At 40.8% G+C, this 22,192-nt stretch overlaps 1 protein-coding gene across 2 annotated transcripts in view; it reads left to right on the top strand.

Moving 5' to 3' along the window:
• Positions 1-22,192, top strand: part of UNC5B (unc-5 netrin receptor B) — a gene marked incomplete at its 5' end in the record, with an annotated part of 216,946 nt that overhangs the window by 170,040 nt on the left and 24,714 nt on the right. For both annotated transcript variants that reach the window (XM_081328218.1, XM_081328217.1), the window contains 6 exons: positions 2,835-2,978; positions 6,388-6,491; positions 11,659-11,839; positions 13,304-13,471; positions 15,949-16,113; positions 22,046-22,078. In XM_081328218.1, coding sequence (XP_081184344.1) covers positions 2,835-2,978; positions 6,388-6,491; positions 11,659-11,839; positions 13,304-13,471; positions 15,949-16,113; positions 22,046-22,078 — 795 coding nt within the window. The remainder of the gene's footprint in view (positions 1-2,834; positions 2,979-6,387; positions 6,492-11,658; positions 11,840-13,303; positions 13,472-15,948; positions 16,114-22,045; positions 22,079-22,192) is intronic.

Below are 22,192 nucleotides of genomic sequence, written 5' to 3'. Positions count from 1 at the left end.
GAGTCAGAAACGACTAGCATGCATGTGTGGGGGAACCTTTACCTTTACCTTTATATATATATATGTGTGTATATATATGCCCCTGACCTCCGATCATTCCGCCGGGGCCTGAAGACCTGGCTCTTAATTGGGGTTTTTAAATAGTACAGGGTTGATTTAATATTTTTTAACTTGGTTTTTAACTTTTGTATGTTTGATTTTTAACTCCCTGTAAACCGCCCTGAGTCCTCAGGGAAAGGGTGGTATATAAATGCAATAAAATAAAAATTATATATATATATATATATATATATATATATATATATATATATATATATATATATATATATATATATATATATATATATATATATATATGATTTACTAAGCATATTTTTAACTTGTCCATGCTTGATGTTATCCAACTGTAAAATGTCCAGATACTTGTAGGCTTCATCCTGGTGGTTTGGCCATTCAGCATTTCAATTCTATTAAACAGCATTTTACTCCAGTTAATTGCTTTTCTAGCACATTTCTCTAGGGCAAATTCCATTACTATAACTGTGCTAAAAATTATTATCCTATTTGTCAATGACTGGATTTCAATTTCTGGTTTTCCGTAAAGCTTTGGTTCACACATATAAAGCAAATGTGATATTTTATTGGCTTTTTTTACTGTTGGATAGCCAAGATTTGGCTATACTAATATAATAATTAATACCATTATTACTACTACTGATAACTATAAAATAATACTATTATTATTACCATTGTTAACTTGAAATTCAGACTAGGAATATGATGTCAAAAGTCTCTTTGCTGATTGTCTGGCAAATAGTATTATCACATTTAAACCCATAATGTGATTAGTTAAATACACACCATTAGGAAGATTTGAGTCTTAATCATCTAATCATGTAAAAAAATGATTACATGATAAAATGATGTAAGAAAAAGATCAAAGGCCAATAGCAACCTTTTTTCATTATATGTAAACTGTGTGGAACTTTAGTAGTACTGCATATGCATATAATCTAACCTAAAAATGGTGCACGTAAGAAAATGAATTAGATAAATAGTTGTACGCAAAGCTCAGATGTAGCGCAAAGTTACACCCGTATCATAAACAAAGTTTTCGTTCATCATATTTTGATCCTTAGAGAGAACACTGCTGTAGACCTCAGTAGAAGACTTTTTTTTTCATTTGTCTCTGATATGTGTGGATGTGTATTCCTCCCTTCTTTTTTCATATGTTTTTATTATTAGTTTAAAAAATCAATTTCTATATTGAACAGTGTGTTGTCTAGGTATGCAAGTATTATTTTATTTATTTATTTATTTATTAGATTTATATACCGCCCTTTTCCCGTAGGACTAAGGGCGGTTTACAAGGTGTTTAAAACATCAATACAATAAAAAATTTAAAAACAATTAAAAACAATTAAATTCGATCCCTGAAGTAAAAATATAAAAACCCCAATTAAAAACTCTCAGCCTGGGCCGGAAAGCTCAAAGAGCCAGGTCTTTAGGTCCCAGCAAAATGAACGAAGGTCGGGGGCAGTCCTAAGCTCCACGGGCAGCTGGTTCCAAAGGGCAGGCACACCCTGAGAAGGCCCTCCATGTGGGAGCGCACAGGACGAAGGGAACTTGATGCCGGCAGCAGGTGTTCCCTCAAATATCCTGGACCCAAGCCATTTAGGGCTTTATAGGTCATCACCAGCACCTTGAATCTCACCCAGAGGGCAACCGGAAGCCAATGCAGCTCGTGGAGTAGAGATGTTACATGGGAGTATCGGGAAACCCCCATCACAACTCGCGCGGCTGCATTCTGCACCAGCTGAAGCCTCCGAGTGGTCCTCAAGAGCAGCCCCATGTAGAGAGCGTTGCAGTAGTCTAACCGGGAGGTCACGAGCGCATGAGTGACTGTGCGTAGGGCATCTCGGTCCAGGTAGGGTCGCAACTGGCGCACCAGGCGAACCTGGTCAAAAGCCCCTCTGGTCACGGCTCCTATGTGATCTTCAAAACTGAGCCGTGAATCCAAGAGGACGCCCAAGTTGCGAGCCCTATCAACGGGGGGTAACACCTCACCCCCCATCGTTAACGATATAATAAGATATAATAATCATCACATTCATAATAATCTTATCAAGATACAATCATATACTAAGAAATAGCAATCAAAATATTAAAAATAGTATTACCCACATTAACATTAGTTATATAACAATCAAATTATTTACTAATCCATTATAAGTCTTTTTCACATAACCCACATATTCTCATATTTCCAACTTTCTAACCTGTGTTTTTGTCAACTAACCATTGGTGAAATAAATCCCATGCCATATAATATCCCGTTTCTTCTTTTTCTTTCATTTTTAACATTAACCTATCCATTTCTGCACATTCCAGTATTTTTTTTTCATTATATTCTTTTCTGTAGGAGTTTCTTCATTTTTCCAAAATTGTGCATATACTATCCTAGCTGCTGTTAAAATATGTAAAACTAAATAAGTATTTCCTGGTAACATGCCCAGTAGGAATATCTCTGATTTTAAATCTATATGTTGTTTTATCATTGCTTCCAGCCACACATGTATTTTATTCAGTGCTTTTTTTGTAAAAGAAAAAGGTGCCGGAACTCACACATGTCATACAATCCGCCTTGCCTACCATACAAGGTTCCATCCAAAAAAGGTGCCGGAACTCCGTTCTGAGCGTTCTATGAGGAAAAAAGCCCTGATTTTATTCCTCCCTTCTTCATAGATGGTGTTTCATTTAAACCTAACTCTCCCAGTTCTTGGTTTTTCCAACTTCTTAACAATTTCACTTTTTTTGGATGTATTTGTTTCCAGGGCTCCTTGTAAGAGAAGTCCAGATTGAAGTCTCTCGCCAGCAAGTGGAGGAGCTGTTTGGGCTAGAAGATTACTGGTGTCAATGTGTGGCGTGGAGTTCTGCTGGAACTACAAAAAGCCGCCGAGCTTATGTCCGGATAGCATGTAGGTTTGGGAAGATTCTTTTTTCTTTCCTTCTTTCTTTTTGAAGACCTTTTTATATTATGATTTTGCTGCTGATGTTTAGTGCACTTGCACACCCTGCAGAAAAAGGGGAATATCACGAATAGGCACGTTAAAAAGAATCCACTCGCTCCAACATTTTATAGACTATTAGCTAATGAAGGCCTTGTGTGCATCCAAGGGAGAAGTAGTTATATTGAGATATCCTTTACTGGAAGAAGAAATTCATTGGTACTTTTTTGGGGGGGGTTTATTGGAAGGCGGCAATCATGTAAAAGAAAACTGTTCATAGAAGAAAATAAAGCTGATTTTGGAATAAAGCTGTGATACACAGAGGATGGACAAGCATCCTTTGTCCTGCTGCAGTTTTTTCTCCATATCATATGCGGTTTTCATAGAAGTGTCCCAAGATAGTCGCTGCCAAGGCAAAAGCTTGCCTCCAGTAATCCTTGTTCTTCATTCTCTCCATCTGCAGTTGCCTCCACATTATGTGTTTCTGCTGAACTGCATCTCCAGAGTTTCTGATTTCTAAACATTTCCATCAGAGATCTGGTGGCCAAATTATGTTCCTTCAGGGGGATTTCACTGGCTATCCAAGTTGCCCATCAGTTTCACCCTGGTTTTCCAGCACAGCATTTTTTTTAGCCTTTAGCTTGTCCAGTCACATCTTCTTACCTGACTTCTGAACTTTTGCAACTGGGTCCCATTCTAGAGCAGGGCTTTTCAACCTTTTCACCCATTGTACCACTTTTAGGATATGGCAACATCTGAGTACCACCAGTCGCCTAGCAAGGTGTCAAAAACTTGATGACAAAAAAAAGGGAAAAAGTGATGAAGTACAGGTAGTCCTCAACTTACAACAGTTCGCTTAGTGACTGTTTGAAGTTACAATGGCACTGAAAAAGTGCCCCCCAAGCCACAGCCGAGCAAGACACCTGCCTGCCCGCCCGGCGGCACTCTTCTTCCTGTCCTAGGTTTTCATTGTTGTGATCATTTCTGTTGAGGATTGGCAGCGGGGGTGGAATTGGGTGGTGTTTGGTTTTTATTCTCCCCCTCTACTGGTGGTTGCAGCAGGTTTGGGTCACTTCACATGACCCTGGGACACTGTGAATATAAATCAATTGCCAAGCATCTGAATGTAAATCACAAGACCCTGGAGATGCTGCAACATTCCAGCTGATCGGCGCTTCTTCTGGGCTCAGCAGACGCGCCAGGATCAGCGCTGAGCTTCAGCTGGAACCTGGCGCTTCCGCTGAGCCCTGACAGCCCTGCAGCTCCAGCCATCTCTCGCTCAGTCTTGTGCAGTGCTGCCACCGGTTCAGCTCATTCCCCTCCCCCGCTACTAGTTTTCTAGGATGGTCGCATACCACCTGCTAGGTGCCAATGTACCACAGGTGGTACCCGTACCACTGGTTGAAAAGCCCTGTTCTAGAGTACACATTGCAGATGGACCCTGGCCAGGTTGATGGGGTCATTCTGTGCCACACTGCAAGAGGGGGAGGTGATAGAACAATATTTCTATTTTTGGCAGCTACATAGTGCAGAAAACAGCAGAGAACTCCATGGAAAATCCCTGTTTAACTTTTTAGGAAGCCTGGTTTTTAACGGAATGTAATCTGAAATCTCTTATTTTGGGATCATAAAACAAAAGAGAGAGCATTTTCCTCACTGGGGTCTTCAAACTAATTTCCATCATTGTCCTGGATTCTAAATTGTTATCAATATCTTGTTCATTAGTCTAGCTGAGATAGGGATGAGGATACTGTTTATGTCTACGTACCAGCTGGCACACAAACATGTGACTTGCTTTCTTTTTAGCTGAGATCGTTTATAATCACACAAGCCAGGAGCTGCAGTCCTTGTAGTTTAGTTATTGAAATAGCTCTGGAGCAGGAATCAGTTTTCACAGTCCTGATTGACATATTCAGCTTTTCTTGGATTCAACATCTACAGGAGTGAGAGGTTAAGATCCGCATCCAGAGCTATAGCATCTTAGTTATATTTCTCTTTAACCCAGTTTCATTCACCCTAAATTTACTCTGAAGGGCATTTAGACATAATGGCTGGAACTGGGACCGTTGCAACCCCAAATACCCGAAGGTACCAGATTAGTTGGTCACACTGGCTGAGATCACATTAAACTTAGTAAATGGGATTAAGCCAGTTTCTGAGTTTGCACAACGCACTTAACCGTTAACTAACCAAGTGTTTTGGATCTGTCATATTCACTAAGCTAATTTTTTTTTAAAAAAATGAGCTGAATATGTTATGTGAACATAGCTGCTCAGACATTAAGCATTTTATATTTGTGTTTAGCCATTATTTACTTGACGTGTAATAGCCTGAAATATCTTTTGTATGCTTGCAATGGAAGAAGCAATAGCTGTGCAAAACAGATTACTTACCAAACTCCCAAGAGGCTGATGGTTCTATGATATCTGTAATCATTGTAGACCCCATTTCATGAAGTTAGGTTACAAATTATCATCATTGTATACATCATAATCATCGTCAAAGATATTTGTTTGGGACAGCATATAATTTTGTTTGTCAAAATATTTAGGAAGAATTTAGTAGATCTTAGCGCCACCTACTGATTAATTCTTTACTCCTACCTTTTCTTATGGGTTGTCAAATTCATGTTCTTCATTAAAAAGATGGACATAGTTCAGGCTTCTAGGGACAATGCTTCAGAGAATATGAAAAACCATCCATTGGAATCTACCACCATACTTGACACTTAAAATCCTCCATTTGGAATTTGTTTCCAGTTACAGAACTGAACAGAAATGATAGTCCTTTCATAAAAACATGTGTTTCCTAAATATTCTCCAAGCTTTTTTATGCAATAGTTTACTTTTGGGTCACAAAAGGAACTCTTTTGCTGCCGGTTTTGCTAAATGACTGGGATCCAGAAAGCCCGGCCATTTTCCTGCAGAACACCAAAGAAACGTGAGTTATTTTGCCAAGGAGCACCATTCATAAGGACAAAAAATATTGGTCCTCCAAGTAAGTCAAGGACAGAAGGGTGGAATCTTTCAAACGCCTATTTTCTTTCAGTCATTATTCTTTTAGTTTATGCTAAGCTGCAAATCTGCCCGGCTTTGAAAAATATTCCACTTTAGTGTTTCAAATAATGGGATGTTCTTCAAAATATGAAGAATAAATTCACCTTTTGCTGTCCCTTTGTCTGTCTTTCATACCTTTAGATAGAAATTACACAAACATTTTGGGCCAAACTTCTAAGAGATCTGACGTTTGAGGCTTTTCAGGTGTAGCAAAAATAATGCGAGATGAAAATTTGTCCTCTCTAGATTTACTGCAGCTTTTTAAATTGCCCTGTAAGTATCACAGCTAATGCTGGTGGGTTTTATATCTTTCCTGTCCTTAGATCTGAGGAAGAACTTTGACCAGGAGCCACTGGGGAAGGAGGTGCCTCTTGATCATGAGGTCCTTTTGCAGTGCCGACCTCCTGAAGGAGTGCCAACTGCTGAGGTAAGATGGGCACTCAGTGACGGTGACCAATGGCGGTCGCCTGGGAAACATTCAAAACTTACAGGTCGTCCTCAAACCTTTACAACCTGTCCTGTAGTAATCATTTGAAGTTACAGCCACCTCCCCCCAAAGTGATTTACCAGCCAGTTTTGAAGTTCTGGTGTTTGCCCCCTCCCATGGTCACATGAACACAATTTATGTCATTGTTGTCAGCAACCAGCACTTGCTTCCATTTGTCTCACAGCAAACAGTGGGTTTGCTTAATGACCACTGTAAAACAGGTCATAAAAATGGGTCTGGTCCCATGGTGATCTGCTTTACAGCCATCATGACATGACCATAATTGCCAGACTCAATTAAGGTCGTAAGTCAGGGACTACTGATACCTCATAATTACCCGCATCTACTCATATTCTTACAATTGTAACATCTGTTTAACTATATTGCACACCCCATTCTTTGTGCCTGGTTTATTTCTCAAAAGCTCGGGAAAATATCTCAGCCTGTATTGCAGTTACAATGCTACATGTTACTCCTTGGTAGTATCCCTATTGGTAGGTAGTTAGGACATATCAGTACCCACTGCAAATAAATCTTGTGGACTTTGGTACATGTCACAATCAGGCTAAGGCACAGAAGAGTTGGAAGCCCTTTATATACCCTCCACTGTAAGGTAGCACCATCTATCCATCTGCAACCAGGCCCGGTTGACCTCCGTATCTCATAAATCACCATGTTCAACAGCAGCAAGCAGAAGCACCAGACACAACCTGTGCAGAAGGCAGAACTGGCCCTTGCTCAAAGCAAAAGATCTTTGAGCCAGACTTCCTCTTAACAGCCAGCCCAAGCCATAAAGGGATTTGTGAGAATGAAATATGGGACTGTTGCAGAACCGGCCTCAGATTTTTGAAGGAAGGGTAGAAATGTTTTCTAAGACACAGTTGCAAGCATCCAGGTGTGCATCCCAAGAAAGAAAGAGAAGGATTCCAATGAAACATTGAACTGATTACACCAGCCTGGCAAAATTACTACCTTTCTGAGTACAGATGGGCATAATGGGAGCTGTAATCACATACATTTGGAAGGTCTTGTGTTGGGGAGGACTAAAGTAGAGGTTTCTGGTTAAAAAAAAAGGTGGGGCACATCTGGAGTTGGACTTATAATTTGGAAATCCTAGGATGTTTTCTCTGTTTGTTGGATGACCACCCCCCTTTTAAATACTATGTGTTTCTCCTAACTGATGATTCTGAGTCCGAATTTCCTCTCACGCTAGCTAGGAAAATTTTTATGTTCAAGTAGTTGAGCATCACCCACAAGATAGAAGTTGTGTGTCCTGCCTGCAAGCTATGGAACACACTCACCTGGAGGCTCTTCCTGGCCTCTAATCACTCAGCCTTTTGAAAATCTAAGAGTGCATCTCTTCCACCAGGCATTTTTCCACCGTCATTTTATTTTACTATTTCCCAGTAAATTTTAGTCTGCTTGCATATTCCATTTTTGTTTTCTACAGTTTGTTAGCCGCCTTGCCAGAGTAGAAACGGAGGATATAAACCAACCACCGACCAAATAAATAAGTACATTCCCATGAGTGGAATTCTGAAAGGGAGCTGATACGATTCATTCATTCATATTGTCCTATTAAGCGGTCATAATCTGGGTTTTGAGAGGTTCAATATCTTCTGGGCCTTTCAAGAGGATTAAATCACAGTAGGCAAGTGGGATAGGTAAAGCAATAATCAGCCCCAAACTGAAAAAGAAAAAAAAAAGGATAAGACATTGAATTTGGGGGCAAGGCTGCCTGTGACATAACTCAATGTTCATGGGCAGAAGACAGCATGGCTACATAATCTCTGGAGATCCATGGTTGCTTGCCTGGGAAAAGTGCTGGGGGGAAAAAATCTGGACCAAATTTTAAAGCACCCAGAATTGAGGTTCTCTGTATCTAAATCTTCTTTGATAATTGTAGTGTTAATCCACCTGGACGTGCTAGGAAAATACAGGTGGTCCTTGGTTTATTTTATTTTTTATTTATTTTAATCCCATTTATATCCCGCCCTTCTCCGAAGACTCAAGGCGGCTTACAATCTAAGCACAAATCAAATGTGCTTAGCAACAGCCTTCATTCTATGTATATGCCTGCTTATTAGGGCTTTTGCCCCCCCCCCAGTGGCATTATTACAAAGTCAGCTTATTGCCCCCAACAATCTGGGTCCTCATTTTACCGACCTCGGAAGGAAGGCTGAGTCAACCTTGAGCCTGGTGGGACTCGAACCTGCACTAATTGCAGGCAGCTGGTGTTACTTAAGGAGGCATTAGCCCACTGCTCCACCAAGGCCCACTTGGTTTATAACAGTTCATTTAGTGACCATTTGAAATTAACAATGGCACTGGGGGGAAAAAAGTGATTCATGACCGTTTTTCACACTTAACAACCACTGGAGCATCCCCATGGCCATGTGATCAAAATTCAGAAGCTTGGCAACTGACTCATATTTATGACGGTTGCAGTGTCCCAGGGTCATGCGATCACCTTTTGCAAACTTCTTATAAACAAAGTCAATAGGGAAGCTGATTCATTTAACAACCGTGTTACTAACTTGAGAACTGCAGTGAGTCGCTTAACGCCTGGGGCAAGAAAGGTTGTAAAAATGGGGCAAAACTCACTTAACAACCGTCTTGCACAGCCACAGAATTTAGGGGCTCACTTGTGGTCAGAAGTTGAGAACTACCTTTCCTTTCTGATTCGTCAATTCAACTGTTTCCTGACCTCCCACAGAAGCTTGTAATATCTCATTAGGCATATTGGTTTAGGAAGATATACACCTCCTGACTGACCGCCCTTCTTTCCTTCCTTCCTCTAGCATTAATAAGAATTTTTTTTTTAATGAATTGCGGTCGTTGAGATATAGTTTCTTCTAATTTGCCAGCAGTTGGTAATGAAAAACCTCCCGCCTTCCTCCCCACAGCTGGGCACATCTGTGCTTTCCCTTGAAGGTGCCTTGGGAAGGTGAATGATGATAGGGGAAAGTATCATTTTCCCCATTGCAGATTGTTAATAAATGATATGAAGTTTCAGCCTCGTCCAGAATTTCTGCCCAGCCGCCATCTCCTTCCTTCAGTTTACACTTCTCAGAGGCAGACTTGTTTCCTCAAGTCTCTGCCACTGCAGTCAAATTCCAGCTGTGAATGTTGGCACCTAGCAGACAGATGTTTATGATCCAAAATGAGCCTGTTAGGGAAATGAGTTGCCAGGTGAAGATGGAGTGGGATTGTGATGGATAGCACCATGCTGGGGCCCCGTCTGTTTTCATTATTCAGCAGAAGTGTTTATTTTAGGCAGTGGATCTGTTATTCTGACATCTAATAATGTACTTAACCTCAACACCTGTTCCATCCTGCCACCTACATAGGCTGATCAGCCATTAACCCCTGACAGAATTTAGTAAAGAAAACACTGAACAAATTGTTTGCAGAGAAGGGGATCGAAAAAGAACCATTAGCGCTTGGCAAGATCAACAATCCTTGGACTTTTCCTCTGGACGTAATTTCTTCTGCTCTGCTGCAGACTTTGGTTCTCAGTGAGATCTACACAAAGGATGGTGCAGTGCAGGGGCTGGGCAGTTGCTCAGAGTGGTTCCTGTTTCTCCAGTAAAGCTTGCTAAGTTTCAAGAATGGGTACATTATGTCGCCTGGAGGGAATGTCCAAAATTTATTGTCTCTCTATATTTTGTCACGGTTGGGATAAAGGATTGTTTCCATTCTGGCGCTAAATATGCATAGAATCTGGAGCATGTGGAGATTACCATCATAATGTCTTGATGGTTCTGCAGCAAACTTTCAATTTCAGGAACAATTCTAATTTAATGATTTTTTTCAACATTTCATCCATATGGTCTATAAGCTTAGAGCAAATGTAGATAGTAGTAATCAGAGCTTTTTTTGTAAAAGAAAAAGGTGCCAGAACTCACACATGTCATACAACCTGCTTTGCCTAACCTACAAGGTTCCATCCAAAAAAGGTGCCGGAACTCCGTTCTGAGCGTTCTATGAGAAAAAAAGCCCTGGTAGTAATTGATTTTGCATTTCCTTTTTTCCCTTCCTCCTTCCTTCCTTCCTTCCTTCCTTCCTTCCTTCCTTCCCAGATTTTCTTCGACTAGGGATAATTATTGAACAGAGGCCTGGCTTGAGAATCATGACTTTCACAATGTGACTTTGGCCCAATTAGACAAAGCAGAATATAAATGCAGCAGCCAAGTAATGATCTGGTCTTTGCTACTTTGCAAACAAACAGCCAGACAAATTAGGCCATTCCAGACCCAACCATTTCAAAACAAAGTTATACAGAGAATTGCCTGTACATAAGAAAAAACATCCTTTTTCAAATAATGAGCAAAACCAGGTGCATTTTAGCATTTTAGCAATAAGAGCATTTTAGCAATAAGAGCCTTGGTGGAGCAGTGGGCTAAGTAACACCAGCTGCCTGCAATTAGTGCAGGTTCGAGTCCCACCAGGCTCAAGGTTAACTCAGCCTTCCATCCTTCTGAGGTAGGTAAAATGAGGACCCAGATTGTTGGGGACAATTAAGCTGACTTTGTAATAATGCCGCTGGGTGTGTGTGTGAAAGCCCTAATAAGCAGGCATATACATAGAATGAAGGCTACTGCTAAGCTTGTAAGCCGCCCTGAGTCTTCGGAGAAGGGCGGGATATAAATGGATTTTTTTTAAAAAAATTCTTTCTCTGTAACATCTCTTCCAGTTACTGAGCTATCATTTTATTGTAATTGCTTGCAACAGCATGAAATAATTGCGTACATACCTCTCATGCCATGTTTCACATGTCACAAGTACCATTTGGGGCTTTCCACTACATGTTACATAAGACAAGAAACCATTTGTACTTGCCATATGTATTGGGCCTCTATAACTCTTAATCAATTTTGGGTGGCAAATTGCTCAGGCTACTCAGAGGAGGCTATACTTCAAAGACAATCACAAATTTACAACTTTAATCTGTTGTTGGAGTAGAAGGAACTATTTTGGGCGGGAATCTAATTTTTATTTCTGATGATAAGAATTGTGAATGTCTTTTCCTATGTTTTCTGCCTGTCCCAACCTTTTATCACCTGTTTTTTTTTCTCTCTCTCTCTCTTTCCAAAACTTAATATAGGTGGAGTGGCTGAAGAACGAGGAAGTGATTGATGCTTCCCAGGATACAAACTTCCTGATAACCATAGATAACAATCTTATCATCAAGCAGGCTAGGCTTTCCGACACAGGCAACTACACCTGTGTGGCAAAAAACATTGTTGCTAAACGGCGGAGCACCACAGCCACAATAATTGTTTATGGTAATGATTTGTTGAGAACTTAGGGGTGGGAGTCTGAGTGCGGGAGAATGTGAGGAATACAATTTGTTGCAATTGCTGATCTTACAAAAGTTAAACAAGTTCAGACCTCGTTATACTGGGAAACCATCAGGAAATATAAGGGATATCGGCTAGACTTGGAAGATAAAATATCATACCAGAAGGAGGTAATGGAAAACCAGTTCTATGTTGTTGCTAAGAAAACAGCATGAACACATCTATGAAGTTGTTAGGGGGTTGCACATGGCTCAAAGGAGACTACTCTACCTTTAGTTGGTTTATGCAAACCTATGAGAAGCAGGCATTTGAAAATGTGACCCAATCTTGTGCATTGCTCATTCAGAACCAAATCTCATTGATTTCATGAGGACTTCTAGCCTTGCAAGCACGCATGAAATTGCAACATAGGTCTTTGGTTTAATAAACAACTAGGTACATTTAACAAAGATGCACAAAAGGCTTTCACATTTCTTGAATGGAAGCAGGGAATAGGCAACCCAGAGAAGAAAGGATACTATTTCTGGTGAAATTTACAGGACTTCTTGGAATAACTTATAGAATCAATCATTTCCCATTCTTACCACAACTCAATTGTGATATAGTAATAACTGCCCTGGTTTATTATCTGAAATATGAAGAGCAAGCAGAAGGCATCTTAGAATCAACATGAAGAACGTCTTTGCTGGATGTTCTTCTCTCTCAACAGATTTATCTTAATTGCCTTTATTGGTTCTCTCCACAGACTAGGATTTCCAAACAGATATTCAGCAGCAATTCTATTTTTCAGACATGAATCTTTCCTTCTGTTACCAGGATTTCCTGAGGACTAAGCCTGGCATTGTTGTGTATCGATCTTTGTCACTTTCCCTAATTCTCTGAAGGATTTGTTCAATTTAATTTCTTTAGCCAATACCAAATTCTCATCAAATTCTGACCATATTCCTAGAGTTCTGTTGAAATGTGTATTCCTCTAACCTTCCTTATATGATTGGGGGCTAGTTCTCATATTACCTCAGAAATAACCCCCTTTGGTTTTGACTTATCCTTATCCTCGATTGCTCTGATTATAAGAAACCAAGTAATATCTTCCAGAAGAATGTTCATAATAGCTAGGACAACCATTTTGATGAACAACTACTGCATGTCTAGGAAGATGCCTACAGTATAGAACAGGGGTCTTCAACTTAGCCCTTTTATGACTTATGGACTTCAACTCCCAGAATTCGTCAGCCAGCATGCTTGGCTGAAGAATTCTGGGAGTTGAAGTCCACAAATCATAAAAGGCCAAGTTTGAAGACTCCTGGTAAAGAACATCTTCCATGTAGTTATTTGCCTGTGGCAAAATGGCAGTGTATGATTTGGCTGAGAGAAAAGATGATTTGTTAGGAAGTTGTATTTCAATTTTTCCCTCACTTTATTTGTTTTTGTTTCCTTTTTCACTCCTAGTGAATGGTGGCTGGTCTACCTGGTCAGAATGGTCCTCGTGCAGCAACCGTTGTGGCCGTGGATGGCAGAAACGTACGCGCACCTGCACCAATCCAGTGCCACTCAATGGTGGCTCTATTTGTGATGGACAATCTTTCCAGAAGATTGCCTGCAGTACCATGTGCCCAGGTAGGTACATTGTGGGAGGATATTCCTTTTCAGTTCCTTTGCATGAATTCTGCACTCATTTGTCCTCTTTAAGGAGGCTAATAACGATGTTACTAAGCGTTGAGCCTCTAATCTTGAACTGTGACTTTCTGTCATAAGGAAAAAGGTGAGTCATTTTTTAAAATACTGTATTTCCTTTACTGTTTTGGATCTGAAGAATGGTCAGCCTGCTCTTTTGCTCCTCTGAAGCAATTATTTGCAGCTTGCTCCTTTACTTCTTGACCAGCAAAGTCCCAACTAGTTTTATGAATATTTGCCTTCCTGTGCTGTCCCGTTCTCTCTCTCTCTCTCTCTCTCTCTCTCTCTCTCTCTCTCTCTCTCTCTCTCTCTCTCTCTCACACACACACACACACACACACACACGCACACACACACAAACACACACACACACACCTGTGGTTTAGTGGGTTTATTAATATTCCCTTGTAGTTCCCTTCACCAAAAACCCAGAGCTGTTCTAATTAAGTCCAGCCACAAGCAAACCAATGCTAGTCCACAGAGTAAAGGCCAATGAGTCTACAAGGCACTTGAAAATTTCCCAATCAAAATAAACCCACCAGGCAAAATTAAATCCACAATACAAGAGGCTTCACAAGGCAAGAAAAGTCCAGAGTTCACAAGGTCTGATCCAAGTCAAGGCATGGTGTCAATCCAAAGCAAGGCAAGAATCACAATGACCAGAAAACACACAGCTAGGAAATGAACACATTGCTCCCAGCATCGCTTCCATCTCTCTGCTCTGCTAAATAGCCAGCTTCCGGTGCAGCCCATCAAGAAGGGCGAGGCTTTCTCCTCATGAGTAATCTGGCTGACCTTCTCTGCTCTTGCCTTTTCTCTTCCCTGTGTGTTCTTGGATCAGGTACAGAAGGCAGTTCTTCTTCCTCATAACTGACCAACTATGGCTGCATGCTTTCCCCACCCGAAGCCCCAGGGCTATCATGCTACAGCTGTGCTTGAACCAAATCCTTCTCAGACAGCTGCTTGGAGCCATTAACCAGTTCCCCCCCAGATGGGCCTAGAACTAGTTCATCTTCCTCCTAGCTGACATCTAGAGAGATATCTGGGGAAGCATCTGGGGGAGTCATCACATTTCCTTAGATGTTCGTTAGAGACCTTGAAAGATGATACAAGCCCATGTAAGGTGGCCTTCTCCTCCTTTTTTCTTTCATTTTCTTTCTCTCAGATGTGGAATAAGAGTGAACATTGCTAGCTGAGTCATCTGTTTGATTGAAATACAGTAATATGTCTTGTTGTTTTCTTGACACAAGGAGGCTAAGCTAGTTTTGAGGCTCTTACTACTGATCTGACAGTATCTACAGGAAGTTATAAGATGGCTATCATTTAACACATGGTTCTGTTTTCTTTCCCAGATGGGCATCAAAACCAAAACATTATACTAGGTTTTCCCAACCTGGTGCCCTTCAAATGTTGCACTATAATTCTCATAATCTCCTGTAAATGTCACAGCATCTGCTAGCAGCAAGACCAGTGGTAGGATTCAGCCGGTTCGCACCAGTTCAGGAGAATCGGTAGCTAAATTTACCTGAATTTGGAGAACCAGCTGAACGTCCAGTCTAGGCCTCGGAGGCCTGGAGGAAGCCTCCCAGGCCTAGAACAGCCCACTGGAAGTGCGTGATGCCTCTTCCGGAAGTCTGTTCTAGGCATCAGGCGCAGGTCTGCATCAAATACGAGAACCGGTTGTTCAGGTATTTGAATCCCACCACTGAGCAAGACATACTGTTTCAAAGTACTGGCAAAAAGAACAATCTTCTTACACTTGCGGTCTGGAAAGACAAAATAGGATAAATATTATAGTAAGGAAAACAGTAAAAGCTGCTTTGTGAGAATCCAGGACATTTTAATCTAGTTACTGTTTTTTTCCAGCTTCAGGAGTAAAATGCATGTAGTTTATGACAGAATACTGGACCCTAAGATAAATCACGCTGCGAAATGCATTTGCTTGATGAATTTGTTCTATTTGGTATGGATTTTGAATTTATATCTCATGATAAATTGAGATTAGAATTTGCAAATGTTGCAAGAACACTTTGAGGTAGCCAAAATTATGACCTATGAAGTGGAAAGTTTTTATTTTAGATTACGTATATCCCCTTTACCCCACCAGATAACCATAGGCAGATCTTGGCAACTTAGCCCACCCAGCTGATAATAAATTCCATAAATAAAAAAGAAATTATTATCAGTCTGGGAGAACTCTCAACAGTGTGCATATACTGAAATTAAAGCAATTGCGACATCAAAATCATGATTTTAATGCAAAATTCAAAAATTAATACCAGCCCTTGATCAGCAGCAAAAAAAAAAAAAATTAAAAGCCTTCTGAAACAGCCCATTTGACGAGCTAACCCCCTTTTATGCCTATGGATTTCTGATTAGCTTTTTCTGTGTTCATGTGCTCTTTTTGCGGGGGAATGCAGTAGATGGAGCTTGGACTGAATGGAGCAAGTGGTCAGCCTGTAGCACCGAGTGCACGCACTGGAGGAGCCGAGAATGCATGGCCCCATCTCCCCGAAATGGAGGCAAAGACTGTAGCGGCGTCCTGCTTGATTCCAAAAACTGCACCGATGGGCTCTGTATGCAAAGTGAGTCAACATGCAGAGGCTGGGAAAGAGGGCTAAGATCAAGAGTCAGTAATGTTCATGGTGATGATTGAGATCTTTTTAAGACCTTGTAAATTTTGAGACAGCCTGCCAGGAGGCACCATTGGTAAGACTTGATTGCTGAATCTGCCTGCTCCCAGCTTCTCTAGGATAGTTTTAATGTTTTAGCCTAAACTAGTCCTTTTTTAAAAAAAATCCCATTTATATCCCGCCCTTCTCCGAAGACTCAGGGCGGCTTACAATTTAAAGCACAAATCAATGTGCTTAGCAATAGCCTTCATTCTATGTATATGCCTGCTTATTAGGGCTTTCGCCCCCCCCCCAAGCGGCATTATTACAAAGTCAGCTTATTGCCCCCAACAATCTGGGTCCTCATTTTACCTACCGCGGAAGGATGGAAGGCTGAGTCAACCTTGACTACAAATTGCTGCATCACTTATAGGACAAAGTTCATGCTTGCAAATCTGGAACATTATATACTTACAGAGCAATGCTGAGGTGCAGATTCCTACTGAGTACTTTCTAGCAGCAAGCTCTGTGTTCATACTATGTTCTGCATAAAACAAGCCATTTTACCAGCCTTTTCAGTGAATCATTTCTGGAAAAGGTGATTTGGGTTCTCAGGTAGGAGCAATTTGTAAAGATACATGCTTTGGGATTGAGCTGTAGATATTGAAAGTCAATGGAAACAAATTTCACGTACTTGTGGCTCAGCTAGCAATTGCTTGAAATTAAAGTTGGCATCACTCAAAATAATCCCGTCTTCTTCATTATACAGATAGTCCTTGAGTTATGACCATAATGAAGCCTGCCCATTTCGGTTGTAAGTCAATAACAATTGTAAAATGAGGAATTCTATGGCAGCTCTCATTAAAAAAATGCTGTGTTCCTTAAGTGAACTCCATGGTTATTAAGTGAGCCAATGATTATTGATGCAACTTGGCCAAAAACTGGAAGTAACGGCCAGTTTTTGGCAAAACCATAATGAAATATGGTCATGTGACCGTGTGTGTGTTTGTGTGTGTTTGTGTGTGTGTGTGTGACCATCAGAACTTCAGTTCCAAGTCACCTTTTTTGGGTGGAGCGTAACTTCAAATAGTCACTAAGGACTGATCAAAAGTCAAGAACTACCTGTATTAGACTATTTCACTAAAAATGAACATTTGTGTGATCTGCTGACTAATTTTCTTCTGGGAGATACATCATTTAAAAAAAAAACACCAAGAAAATGACTGAGAATGTATACTGAAAATTAGTGAATAAAGTACCTCCACTTCTTGACTAATTTTGAGTCACAGTCTTCAAGGTTAATATTCTGCAACCAACTTGTAAGTATCGTTCTTGATATATCTGGCCCTCTATTTAACATTCCTTAATATTAATGCAGGCGAAGAGAATAGCAGGCATTTCATCTGAAAATTAACATATTGGGTTTTGTTTTTACACCTCAGCGTACAAGATTATTTTTGCATCAGGTCCCAGATCAAAGGATCAGGAATAAGCTGTGATATATTTATTTGGCTGGTTAGTTTCAATGAGTATGTGAAATTTTCAGTACAGATAGTCCTCGTCTTACGACCAAGATTGAGCCCAAAATTTATGTTGGTAAGTGAGACATTTGTTAAGTGAGTTTTGCCCCAGTTTACGACTTTTCTTGCCACAGTTGTTAAGTCAATCATTGGAGTTGTTAATTAGTAACCCGGTAGTTAAGTGTATCTGGCTTGCCCATTGACTTATATTGTCAGAAGGTCACAAAAAAAAATATCACATGAACCCCGGGACACTGCAACCGTCATAAATATGAACCAGTTGCCAAGCATCTGATTTTTTAATCACAGGACCCTGGGGGATGCTGCAATGGTTATAAGGATGAAAAAGAAATCATAAGTCGCTTTTTTTTTTAATTCCATTTATATCCCGCCCTTCTCCGAAGACTCAGGGCGGCTTTACAAACTTAGCAGTAGCCTTCATTCTATGTATATGCCTGCTTTATTAGGGCTTTCACACACCACCTAAGCGGCATTATTACCAAGTCAGCTTAATTGCCCCCAACAATCTGGGTCCTCATTTTACCTACCTCGGAAGGATGGAAGGCTGAGTCAACCAGTGACTCTGTAACTTGAACGGTCACTGAATTGTTGTAAGTCCAGGACTATCTGTACATCCCGCTAATTAATGTTACTGCTTTCCCAGCATAGACTTTGGTAGCACAAGGAATGTTGTCAGGCAGCTGCACTCTGCGGCAAATACCTACTTCAGTATTATAGTTCTGTAGGGCTTCAGGTTTAACTTGGAAAGGAAGCTGTTGGACAGTATCCTCTGCCTGGTCTGCACATTTACAGATGTTCCATAATCTCACGGTAAGCCAGCCGGTAACTGGTCCATCACAAAAAAGTAGCAGGCCAGGTGAGCGTTAGTGTTTTTAACCTATAGCTTTTGTGTGGTCCTAATCCAACTGTTCTAAATAAAGTTGGGAAGAACAGAAGAGCCAATCTATTTATTGCTCCCATTTGAGAAATACAAATAAATTACCTGATGAAGCAAAAGACCTAACTTTGCTTCCGTGATGTCTCTGTTGGTTGTTTTTTTTTAATGAGCAAACTTTCGAGATTCAGATGCATTCGTTTTCCCTGCGTGTGGCTGCTGCCACCTGCTGTTGTCACATGTACTTCTGTTGTGACAACACATTGTTTTGCTATCCTAGAACGCCAACCCTTGAAGCCTGCCTCTGCAGTTGTAAATAAAGCTGTTGAATTGATCTGTTGTGGCACATAGTAGGGGAAAGAAGAGATCAGATTCTCAAACCTATTATATAACAATATGATTGGAAATAAATGGAGCCTCTCTGACAATTGCTGACTCTGGTTGGAGAAAATGAAGGCATCATAACAGCCAAGGTCAGGGGACATTTGCTGCCATACGCAACATCACACCTTGTCAGCCAACTGCTGGTAGTTAATTCTTAGCAGAGGAAAAGGTACTGAAAAGAAAATACCCAGTGCCACAATACTGAGAATATTCATTATATTGAAAATACTACAATATTCAGAGATGCACTCTTCCTCCCAAACAATAAACTCTCTCCAAAGGCATTGGCAGGGAAGGTCAGAAAGTCAAGATGGTGAACTCAACTGATAGAAACCATAGGCCTTTTCTAGCTATGTGCAAAAAAGGGCGTTGCAGTGGCTCAGCGATTAAAGATGCTGAGCTTGTCAACTGGAAAGCTGACAGCCCAGGTGTTGTGATTCAGGGTCAGCCTGTGGGTTCGGCAGTTGGGTCGGACGAATCAGAGGAGGAGGGGGGTGTTGAAGACCTTGCTGATGATAGCCCTCAGGCAGGCCCCTCCCACTTGGTCACCATGGAGACCCAGCTGTGTGAGCCTGACAGTGTGGATGAAGATGACTCACAGCTGGCCCTGTTCAAGGACGCCCGACGCAGGAGACAGTCAAGTAGGAGCAAACAAGAGGAAGGCTGTGGGGCTTCTCGGAAGGAGGCAGAGAGAGGCCACGCCCTGAACTCTTTATAAAGGGAATGTTTGGGGAGGGCTGGTTTGCTGAAAGCAACCGCTCAGATAGTGTTTCAAAGCTCCTGTATCTTGGTACATGTCTTGTTTGTTTTTTGAAGTAATAAATTTGGCAGACGTCCTTCCAGCCTCTTGCCGTTTATAAAGGGGTTGCCTTTTCTGCAGGGCCGGTAGCAGGCTGGTACAGAACACCAGGTTCAAGACCTGAGTGCCACATGTTGGGGTGAGCTCCCTTTACTTGCCCCAGCTCCTGCCTACCTAGAAGTTCAAAAGCACACAAATGCGGGTAGATAAATAGGTACCACTTCAATGGGAAGGTAACCGTGTTTCATGTGCCTCAGCGTATAGTCATGCTGGCCACATGAACACGGAAATGTCTTCGGACAATGCTGGCTCCCTCAGCTAAGAAACAGAGATGAGTACCCTAGAGTTGGGCACAACTAGACAGGGGAAACTTTTAGGTGCGTGCAATTACAAGTATAATATAAAAAGGGATGGAGCTTCAATCATGTGTTTATGTCCATCAACTTGATTTTTTTATTGGCCCCACAGCTGTACTCACTCTTTCCTATATAGGAACCAAACAGAGATAAATGAATAACATCTGAATTAGCACTACAAAATTCATGCTCTTCTCTCCCATACAGCTGACAAAGAAGAATCTAATGCACAAAAATTTGTCTTGATAAGTACTTTAAAGTGCCATAAGATTCTTCACTGTGTCTCTTCAAAAAATGTATTTCAAGTGTCTCTCTTTCAAGATGGATGTGATGGACTCAAAAGGGCACATGACATGTTATATCTCAGCATTGTTTAATAGTTTTACATTTTGATGGCTGCCACCGTGTGTCCAAAATTGTATCAGTGAGATACAATTTTGAGTAAGTATGCATGTTGATGGCCTCTAAGCCATCACGTAGGTGGGTCGGTAGGTAGGTAGGGATGGACGGACAGACGGACAGACAGAAAGACAGAGTAGAAAGATTCAAGATGATAAAAAGTCCTGCAAGTTGTTATGTCATAGCACTGGGAGAAATCCTTGTAAAAACAGTTTGACAATAAGTTGTCAAATCTAGTTTACATGGAGCTCTAAAAACACAGGACATATTTTACAGTCATAGAGTCATATTGCATTTTGTTGAGGTACAGAATGTAGATTCTCTATTTTAACAGCAATTAAAAAGAATTATCAGTATACGTTTTCTTATGAAGAAACAGGAAAACAGAAAATCAGAATTAATGATTCTGTTGGTTTTTCTCCAGTTCTCCTAACATCTTGATTCTTATGGTGCAGCTAGATCAGAACTGTTCTACAACTTCAATTTGGCATATTGCACTTAAGCAGCTATGTTGCAATTCAGTAATGTGTGGGCAGTTTTGATATTTGTTCGTTTGATCTATTCAAGGGAAAAAATTGTAAAAGAGACAGGTTTAGCGTCTCAAAAGAAAACCGTGTACTAACCAAATGGGTGGAATGAATTGATGTACAGGTGTAATTGCATAAACACCTTTGATCATGAAAGTGGGAAGACAGGATAAGTGAGAAAGGAGACAGTTTGTACTTCGGCACAGATGAGTTATTAGACGATGCGTATCTCTCTAACAAGAAATATTATGAGCTTTGGGACAAGAGGAGACAACTCTGAAGTAGAACAGGCAACCAGGACTCGAACCCATCAGAAAACATAGCTTCCTTGAATAATGGCCAGAGGCAAATGACATGGAACTATTTGCTCCTCTGCTTGAATGCTTAGATTTGCTGTGTCTTGTTATTTACATCCTAAGGTAGACACAGAAGTATTTAAATTGTGTATATGCTGATTCATATCTCTTGATGCGCATGTAGTAAAAATGACTGTAATTTAAACAGAAACTCAGTGTAACACGCCCCTGTGGAAACGGTGACTGAGTGAACTATGTAGGTGCTCATAACGAAAGGGCTGCTAAGACAATCTGACAGGTCTTTTATACTGCACGAGATGGTTTTTAAGCAGAGGAATCTTTAAAACAGGAGAGCCCATGTCCATCATACGGAGCTGCTCCAGGGGTTCTTGTGTGTCCATTAAACACTACATCCCATGCCCTAAGCATGGAGCTTACAACATTAAGCAAAGTGTTCTACTAGAGTTGTGGGTCAGTAAATGCTTAAAAGGTAAAGGTGGCGCAGCAGCTGTATGAAATGCCAATCTACTTTTAATACATGATTTTCTTCTGCATGTAGCATTTAGGTTCCACTGTGTTTAAATTTCCATCCTTCCTTTTTCCTTTAGGTTTGCTGGGAAGGGTGGGGGATTAATCAGCCTTTTTGTTTTCTGTTATTACCATCATCACTGTCATGTCATCCTCATTTTTCAACTTTTTTTTTTCTTTTAACTTTTTTTCCTCTAACAGATAAAAGATTTCTAAGCGAACCCAAAAGTCACCGTAAGTCTCCATTTCACAGTCATTTCTTTTCATTGCTCTGCATTCAAGTGGTTGGATAACATTGGGTGGGAGTTTGTTTTTTTAATAAGCACTTCTACTTGCCTGATGTCAAGG

Source organism: Vipera berus (genome assembly GCF_964194415.1).
Source record: "Vipera berus genome assembly, chromosome: 5".
Classification (NCBI taxonomy): domain Eukaryota; kingdom Metazoa; phylum Chordata; class Lepidosauria; order Squamata; family Viperidae; genus Vipera; species Vipera berus.
Note: the sequence above shows the minus strand (reverse complement) of the source record. Positions and strands in the feature narration are given on the sequence as shown.